Below are 9,921 nucleotides of genomic sequence, written 5' to 3'. Positions count from 1 at the left end.
TTTTGGCGGCTTTTATTCCTTACACATCACATAAGAAAACTTGATTTCATGGGATTTTAGTATGAATATATATTACTTAATGAGCCATCATTTTTAGCCTAAATCGTATTTTGCACTAAAATTGATTTTTCATATTTTAATTTGGTGGGAATTTGATTTTCTAGTATTTTTATTTGAATCCAAATGGGGGTACTTCCTTATTTACACTGTAAACATAAGTAAATAGAGTAATATAAAAATAAATGAAAGTAAAAGAACAAAGACAGAAAAGCCCTCTTGAGCATTTCATCAAGTAGTTTGTGGACAATTTGCAGGGGTCAACATCTTCACCTCCAATGGTGGATTCCGGGCTTGAAGGGGTCAGTTGACCCCTCTTGCCCTTATGTGGATCCGCCCCTTACGCTTACGAGTTCATCTACAACTTCAGGTGCAAGAGGGGAAAGTTCGTCGATGGAAACGAAAAGGAGGAGACAAAATCGGCTAGCTGCTTTCCTATAATCACCTCCAGTGCCAGCACTCCAAAGCTATAAACTTCACATATCTCAGTTACCTTCATTGTGTAAGCCGGCTATGCATACAAATTTAGGTAGAGCAAACCATCAATATGTTGGAAAAATTGGCTCACGTTAAGATGCATGTGTAGCAGGAGGCGACTAGTCGCCAAGTAGGCGCGACCGGTCGTTTTAAAGCATAGTCGAAATTCTGGAAAAACGCAGAAAGCGACCGGTCGCCAGGGATTGCGACCGGTCGTTTTCAGGTAGTCTAGCATCTCCTCCTTTTCGTTATTTCCTTCTTCATCCTCTAAACATTTGGTATGGTGAACTAGAGTGTAGATACTTTGATACCTTGTGAAGAATTTATGAAGCAAGTATATGAAAGAAAGCCTTTCTGAAGGTGAAAACTTGGAGACTATCCAAGAGACCTTCAAGGGTAAGAAAGTCTTTTGAAAGAAAGCCTTCATATGAAAGAAGGCCTTTCCTCCCCTTTTTCTTTTGTGCATAAATGAGATTAGACCTAGAAATATTCTTGGAAATTTGATAGCATTCGGCTCAATAAGAACTAAAATTCGCTTCCGCCTCTTTGAATATTAGATTCGTGTATGTTGTAGCCTAAAATTCATAGAATATAAATTTAAAAGTGTGTTTCCTTCACGGCCCGCCCGGCCCAAAATAAAGCCCACAAGGCCTGGCACGAACCCAAAAATTTCGGGGCCCGGCTTAATGACGAGCCCTAAAAATATGTAATGTATGTCGTTAGTGGAAATATGGATGTGGTTGATCAAGCTTAGGGTATAAGTTTTTTGCTTGTTTATTTACTTGCAAAGAACACCGCACAACAAGAACACATGTTCTAGTGCTTTTCAATATTTAAAATGTCCAAGCAATTTGGTGAATGACTCAAGTCATTGAAGGTTCTAATTATAATTGGTAGAACATAACATTTTTTATTTGCATCGTTATATGGACTGCATCAGCCGTTAGGAAAATTAAATTCAGCCCAAGCTTTAGTCCAAGAAATGAAAATTTGTGATGCGAATTTTCCATAAGAGGTGGTAGTAAATAGGATAATCTGGTCAAACTCGAACTCAGTACGTAGTACTTGTATAGAATATTATAATCTAGCTTAAAAATAATATACATGCGAATTAAAGTTTATTTATATGAAAGTGTTAAAAAGTAACATGCACACTTGTACTATAAAAAAAAATCTTGAATAATCTAGAAAAATATAGAAAGATTGAGAGAAAGTAGACAAGTTAGAAATATCCATGTACTATAACTAGAGAAATCTAAATAATGAGAAAAATTGTAAACAACTTTGGAAAAGTCAATTGCATGAGCAACCGACTTCTCCAAAGCAAGCTGCCGACATAGCACTCTTATATATATAAGCTATTAGCAGCCCATATGTATTCAATCAAGGAAAGCTGAAATCTACAGCTGCCTAACTCCTCCCATTAGCCGACTCTTGTATCTTATTTCAATCAATAAAATAAAATAATCTTGTTACTCTTTCAAAAGCTTTCTATTCCACATAAAGAATATTGTCCTAAATAGTAAACCAACTATTCTCTAAGCCTCTCTTCTCCCTTTAACTAACAGAAAGAAAATACAAAAATGAGTCTGACTACAATATGTTTAAACGAGAGGATCTTATTATTGTTAAAACCTCATAGATTACGTACAAGAAGCAATTCAGATCTTAATGAGTTGTTCAAGGGTAATATCGTCTGCTCCTTTATAGGAAGGAGCAGTTTGGAAAGATAGCACCTGAGAAACCATGTACATTGTTGGCCTCGATTGTGGATGAGAATTTCTGCATGCAATTGATAGCCTTAAAATGGTTATGAGTTCATCCTGAACTTGAGGTGTAGCAGGGGGAAGGCGTTGGTCCAACACATCCTTGAGAAAAATGTTTGAGTAGGTCGTGGGTGGAAACGAAAAGGAGGAGACAAAATCGCCTAGCTGCTTTCCCATAATCACTTCCAGTGCCAGCACTCCAAAGCTATAAACATCACATTTCTCTGTTACCTTCATTGTGTAAGCCAGCTCTGCATACAAATTCAGGAATACCAAACCATCAATATGGATAAATCTAGGCTGAATATTAATTAAATTTTAAAAAGAGAGTTCTATATTTTTCCATTTTACCTGGTGCTACATATCCATATGTGCCAGCAAGAGCAGTCCAATTCGACGAGTCTGGATTCAAAAGCTTAGCAATTCCGAAGTCCGAAACACAAGGCTCGTAGTCACAATGCAGCAAAATGTTGCTGCTTTTTATGTCTCGATGCACAATAGGCGGTGAGCAATCATGATGCATATAACACAAGGCATGAGCTACACCCTTTACAATTCTCACCCTTGTACTCCAGTCCAACTTATTAGCTTCATGCTCTTTGCTCAAGACTGCAGCCAAGTTACCTTTTTCCAGATACTCATAGACCAAAAACGAGTGATGGGCACTTGAACAAAAACCAAGAAATTTCACAATGTTTCGGTGTCGTATCTGAGTTAATGCCCTTATTTCATTAAAGAACTCCTCCCGAGATGCCTCCTCCCCATCAAGTGTTTGATGGAATTTCTTCACTGCAACAATGCTGCCTGATGGCAACTTTGCCTTGTACACACTTCCCTGTCCTCCCGTCCCGATGCAATAGACGACATCAAAAACATTGGTTGCTTTCATTATTTCTCCATACATTTTTCTTCCATCAAAACTAGAGATTGAAAAAAAGTTTTCGTGCATATCGCTCCCTTCTATTTCCGAGTCTTTCTTGCTTCTTTTTCTTCTTCTTCTTTCGATCAAAGCAAATGTCAGGAAAGCCAGTAAAAGTATTCCCAAGATAGGGAAAATGATTAAGAAAGCCTTCTTTGAGGTATGCTTATGTTCCACAGAATGATTGCAGGGTTTTAGTCCTCCAACATTGCCACACAATCCGTCATTCCCTTCCACCCGAGAATTTTGAAATGCTTTGTTGTTGGGGATTGGACCCTGCAGTTGATTGTAGGATATGTCGATGTCATTCAGGCCCTGCATTTCATCAAAACTTGTTGGAATGAGACCGCTAAGATTATTGTGGGAAAGATTCAACTTCTCCAAGCTTTGCATACTGCTCATTTCTGATGGTATCTTACCCTCAAGTGAGTTGTGACTTAGATCAAGTTGGGACATATGAACTAACTTCCCCAACTGAAACGGAATTTCTTGACTGAACTTGTTATTGCTCAAATTCAAGTAGTATAATTTGAGCAAGTCGCCAAAAATGACTGGAATTGACTCATTGAATTTGTTGGTGGACAAGTCAAGATATTCAATATCAGTCAACGATCCAAATTCTGAGGGTATAGGACCCCAAAGTTGATTGCCATTCAACATCAAATTCACCAAAGAAGTCAATCTCCCAAAGTTCTTTGGGATCACCCCGACTAAACTATTGGACGAAAGATCGAGTTCATGAATTTGGGTTGCATGGCTAATCCCAGTTGGTATACTACCAGTAAGCTTGTTCCCCGCAATTCGTAGTGTTGCTAATTGTGGACACTGTCCCCAGAGCTGTGAGATTTCACCGTGCAAGTTATTGTGGCTCAGGTCAATAAACTGAAGATTTGGATAGGCACCAAAATATTCAGATATATTGCCCGTTAGTTGGTTCCCTCGAAGATGAACTCTCACTAAGCTCTTGCAATTTTGCAAACCTTTGGGGATTGTACCTATGAAATGGTTGGAGTATACCGTAAAGTTTTGTAGTGATCCGCCTCGACAAATATTTTGTGGCAAATAACCAGAAAAATTGTTAGTGTCGAGTTCCAGCATTGTCAACTTCATGAGATTCTCAATCTCTTGGGGGATGGAGCCAGAAAGTTGGTTATCGCGTAGGAATAAGATTTCTAGGTTGCTCAAGTCACCAAGTGAAGTGGGGATGGAACCATTGAGTTGATTCTGGCTGAGCTCTAGATCCACAATAGATTTCAAGTTCCCTATCTCTTTTGGAATTGTGCCAGAAAGATTATTTTTAAAAAGATAGAGAAGGGTAAGGTTTGTTAGATCACCTAATGATGACGGGATTGGACCAGATAGATTGTTATCATCAATGCATAATTCCACTAGAGACTTCAAATTTCCTATTTCTGAAGGGAGAGAACCCGAAAGTTGATTGGTGTACAAGTATATCTTGATCAGCTGTTTTAAATTTCCAAAACTTGGAGGAATGGCACCTGTTAAATAGTTTTCCTGCATGTACAGCACCTCTAAATTGGAAAGGTTACCAAGAGAATCTGGAATTGGACCTTGTAGATTGTTGTTTTGCAGAGCAAGTTCATTAAGAAACTTAAGCTGACCAATTTCTTGAGGAATTGAGCCATTTAATTGGTTCTCATTTAGGTGCAGGGCTTGAAGATTATTTAGAATACCAATTTCTGGTGGAATTTTCCCAGAAAACTGATTATAAGATAGGTCAAGATAGATGAGTTTGGAGAGGGAAGTGATCTGAGGTGGGATGGCACCAAAGAGTTGATTCAAGCTGAGGTCAACATATTCAAGATTTGGGAAGGACTGGAATGTAAATTCATATAGCGTACCTTGTATACCAGAATTGGTGAGGTTGATCCTGTTAACACTTCCAGCAGTGTTGCATGAAATACCAGTCCAAATATTGCACGGGCTTGTATTTTCTTTTGGATTGTAACCCCATGAGGTCAGATTATTCTTGGTTTGATTTTGGAAACTAGCTTTCCATTTGAGAAGAGCCTCTGCTTCGAGAGAAGAAGTAGCAGAAGCAAAAGAAATGATTGGCCATGAAAACAGCTGACCATACAAAAAAAGGCAAGCTAGAGAGCATAAATATGCCATGGTTTTTGTTTCTGGATACAATCTTATAGTTGATGGCTTTGTTGATAGCTATTATTCTAAATGCCCTGTTTTTATTTCCGCAGTAGATCCATAAATTTAAGGCTGTTTATGCAAAGTTATCCTCTTACAATTATTCATAAATTTAGATGCAAAGTTTGAATTTTCTTGTTCAATTTAACTCATGAAATTGATAGAAGAGTTGACATTATCCATTCTTCATTTCTGCTGTTAAATAATGTAAAATACTACGTCAGAAACTTGACCAAATACAATAATATAAGGAAGTGGTTCCAAGTCTATTCGCATCGATACCTTTCATAATGAAATAATTTAACACTAGTATATAGAATGTGTATATAATATATATATATATATACAAGGAAGCTGGGTGAGGGATTGGGAAAGGTGTGTACTTAAGCAAGGGAGGTGGATGTGGGACTGGGAGGAGGAAAGAAACCTATACCTGGGTGGGACCAGGCTGGCTATCATTAAAATGGTTCCCAAGGCCAAACCTGTATACATGATAATGACTCTCTTCATCCTATTGCTGCTGTTCTCATCCAACGTAGCGTTTGCCAGAGTTTCCTATTGTTCAGAAACCAGTTAGTCTCTTTTCCAAATATAGACGTTTGTGTCTCTGCTGTTCTTATCGAAAACTGTATATTCACCTTCTATTTCTTTAAACACAATTAAATGTATTAATGATTTCCACTTCAACTAAATTTTTGTCAGGATGATATATTTAACTAAATTATTGAACTACAATGAGAGGTGGGGCTCACTAGGGATCCTCAATTTATAAAAACAATATAAAAATCTCTTTCTAGAAGGGCCATTTATATTATCATTGCAGAAGAGAAAAGGTTGGTACAAAGCCACCTGGCGAGCGAGGGAGGATCGGGCATTAACCTGTAAGTTTCATGATGGGGCCAATCTTTCCCGAAATTGGAGACAAAACTAAAGCCTATCGGCTGAATCAATGAATAATTAGAGTGGTGATGAACTCATCATTGCCGATGAATTGTAACTACAATAAACTGTTATTTACCAGTCAGTCACAAAACCATATATGGAAATATGGATGATATGGCACTTATGGAAATATGGTTGATCAAGTTTAGGGTATTAAGTTTTTTGCTTCTCCTTTGTTTCTTTACTTGTACTTATATTGTATGATCATGCAAAGAACACCGCACAACAAGAACACATCTTTAGTCGTGCATTTCCATATTTCAAATGTCCAAGCAATTTGGTGAATGACTCAATTCATCAATCGAAGTCAATGAAGGTTAAGATTGCTAGTTTACATGAATTCTAATTGGTAGAGCAGAACATATTCAAATGCATCGATTTACATCAATGGCAGAACTAAGAATTTTTCAACAGGTGCGCTAGCTAAAGTTATTGTCTTCAAATCTAATGATAAATTTTCTTCTATTTATAGTTTCTATAGTTTTTTTTCTAGAAATAAAATATATATTAAATCATATAAACCACGCTATTTCATAGCTCCATTGATTAATTAATTTTCAATAAGCTTTAACATAAAATAAATACATGTTAAATGCACCCAAAAACACACATAGTATCAAAATGAAAATATATATGTTTAACAGCAGAATTGAAATTGTATATATTCAAATGCCCTATGATCCTTGAGATAATTGAAATATTTTGTTATTGGATGTGAATCGATAATGTTAGCAAATTCTTTTTCAATGTAGACAATAATAGAAACTACTATAAACTACTATTTTCTCCCATTGTTTCCTTAATTTGTTACCTTTTTTTTTACTGATATATAATAGAAACTACTATAATAGACTCTTTGTTTTTCACAAGTAAGAACTCTCTTCATTCTATATCTCAAGTAGGTGAGGGTGTTTGGTTTATATAAAACTCATTACAACTCTTGTTGAAACATAAGTAGCTTTTTATTTGAAAAGTTACATACACAACTCTATGAAAACAAGACCATTTGATCGTTTGAATCCCACCGTTTAATTATTAATAACTGCCCTTTAAAGGATAACCAAGTGCAAAACAAATACTAAGACACACAACACTTATTTTTCATTCACTATAGAAAATCAAATATTATTAAATAATATAAAATTCCCAACAGGTTGCGGATATTCTCACAAAAGAGCTTCACAGTCCTATCTTTATGCGTCGCGGTGTCAATCTCAGACTCAGTTCACCACCCCGCTGAAATTGAGGGGAAGTGTAAATTTACTGTAGTCTGTAGTCTTAGAAGTGCTGACTAGATTACTTAGAGGCTTAGCTTCATGTGTAAGCACGTGATTAAGTGAACCAAAACTAATTAGTAAAGGTCTTTCCAAGCTAAATTGTTTTATTAGTCAAGGTCTTGTACTATGACTATTATATAAATAAATAAAGTATGAACATTGTCAAGCATCCAAGTTGCTAAGGCCCCGTTTGGGATTGCTTTTTTTCGCCAAAAACCTACTTCACTTTAAAGTTAAGCAGTTTAAGGTGTTTGGTAAAAAGAAAATATCCCGATTATTTTAAAAGCAATGGCCTTTTGACAGCAGCTTTTAAAAGCAGACTCTGGGTTGCTTTTCAAAGCTGCTTTCAAAAGAAGCAGAGATGAACATTTAATGAATTTTTTTAATTCCCAAAATACCATCATTCTTTTTAAAAAATGACACCATCTCCACTTCCACATCCACATCCAACTCCACCACTTGCACCACCACATTCACTACCTCCACAACCACCGCCACCACCACCACCACCACCACCACATCCTCCTCCTCCTCATCCTCCACCACCACCACCACAACCACCACCTCCTCCACAACCTCCTCCTTCACCCCGACCTCCACCTCCACCTCCACAACAACCACCACCACCACCACCACCACACCCTCCTCCTCCTCATCCTCCGCCACCACCACCTCATCCACCACCTCCACCACCACCACCTCCTCCTCCAAAACCTCCAAATCCACCACCACCTCCACAACCAACACCACCACCACCACCACCTCCACAACCGCCATCCCCACCACCACCAACTTCACCTTCATCACCACCACCACCTCCACTCCATCACTACAACTACCACCACATGATTAGTACATAACACTTTTAACATCATGTCTATTTTAGTCATTATTCACAGTTACAACAATTTTATATTAAAATTTACCAAACGTTTTTTACACTGCTTTTTGTACTAACAGCACTTTAAAAATATTATTTACCAAACATGGAGCTGCTTTACTTTACAGCTAATTATTTTCAAAGCACAGCAGAAGCAACTTCTTTTAAAAGTGACAGCAATCCCAAACTGGACCTAAGTCTATCAAATTTTTCTAACCAAAAAAAAAACTCTAAAAATTTCATCAATTAAATTCAACAAGAAAATTTAAAATTTGCATTCAAATCTATGGTAAATACATGAAAATGACTTTAACAAATATTATCAAGACCTTTTGTAATAAAACAATTTAATACTAGTACTTAGAAAGTTTGACGTGAAACGCGCAAAAGACCATGATCTTGGCTTGTGAATACCTTTTTCCAATTTAATAACTTGGATGCTTGACCGTGTTCCTTCTTTGTTTATGGCTATTGAATAATGTAAATTATACATCGAAAATTTGACAAAGTAAAATACAATATATAAGTAAGCGATTCAACAACTAATGGTATCAAGACGTTAATAAAACAATTTAATACGAGAGTATGCAGAAATATTTTATGTGAACGCCCAAAAGACCTTGATCTTGGCCTGTGAAACGACCAAAAAGCTTGACTTTAAACTACAACTTATGGGGTGCGTACTGGCATTATATATATAAGGAAGAAGGTGTATGTGTGGGATTGGGAAAGGAGGAGCAAAACTTATACCTGACTACCATAAAAATGGTTTCCAAGACCAACGGTGTTTGCATGATGAGTCTCTTTATCCTATTAATGCTGCTGTTCTCATCCGAAGTAGCGTTTGCCAGAGTTTCCCAATTTTCAGAAACTAGTAAGTCTCTTTCCCAATACTATATACATATATATCTACAGAACTGTATTCGCGTATGTATTTCTTTGATTACGATTAGATGTATTCAAGATTTTCAATTCAACTTGTTGAGAGTATTTGTCCCACATTGAAAAGTTAAGGGACCTAGCCTGGGTTTATAAGGAGTTGGGCTACTCCTCCCATTGCTAATTGGTTTTGGGGTGGAACCTCAACTTCCTTCATGGTATCAAAGCAAGGCTTCACGTGTTGGGCCTAACGGCCACACGTGCTCCCACGTCACCCAATATGTATTGTCCATGTGTTAGGCTTGAAAGTTCGCCACACGTGCGGGGGCGTGTTGACAGTACTTGTCCCACATTGAAAAGTTAAGGGATCTAGCCTGGATTTATAAGGAGTTGGGCTACTCCTCCCATTGCCAATTGGTTTTGAGTTGGAACCTCAACTTCCTTCATAACTAACTTATACAATGCGAGATGGGGCCTCAGATCTTCTAAAAACAATAGAAATCACTCTCTAAAAGGGCCGTGTATATGTATGTGTATATTGATCAATGATTAGTTATTAAT

At 37.2% G+C, this 9,921-nt stretch overlaps 1 protein-coding gene across 1 annotated transcript; it reads right to left on the bottom strand.

Annotated features, from left to right (window-relative positions):
- Positions 1-1,821: 1,821 nt before the first annotated feature.
- LOC110770547 (uncharacterized) lies at positions 1,822-5,458 on the bottom strand. Its single transcript, XM_021974696.2, has 2 exons — positions 2,652-5,458; positions 1,822-2,551 (listed from the first exon to the last, which is right to left on the bottom strand). The coding sequence occupies exons 1-2, from the start codon at positions 5,350-5,352 to the stop codon at positions 2,196-2,198; spliced, it is 3,057 nt and encodes a 1,018-aa protein (XP_021830388.2). The 5' UTR covers positions 5,353-5,458; the 3' UTR covers positions 1,822-2,195.
- Between the last annotated feature and the right edge of the window lie 4,463 nt (positions 5,459-9,921).

This window comes from Prunus avium, chromosome 4, assembly GCF_965620075.1.
Source record: "Prunus avium chromosome 4, drPruAviu1.hap1.1, whole genome shotgun sequence".
NCBI lineage: Eukaryota > Viridiplantae > Streptophyta > Magnoliopsida > Rosales > Rosaceae > Prunus > Prunus avium.
The sequence above is the reverse complement of the archived record's forward strand: the minus strand, read 5'-3'. Positions and strand labels throughout refer to the sequence as shown.

Excerpts from the sequence above, each read along its gene's own strand:
- LOC110770547 (XM_021974696.2), bottom strand. The coding sequence starts at position 5,352 with ATGGCATATTTATGCTCTCTAGCTTGCCTTTTTTTGTATGGTCAGCTG. Across the intron at positions 2,552-2,651 it reads ATATGGATATGTAGCACCAG|AGCTGGCTTACACAATGAAG; the intron begins GTAAAATGGAAA and ends ATTTGTATGCAG.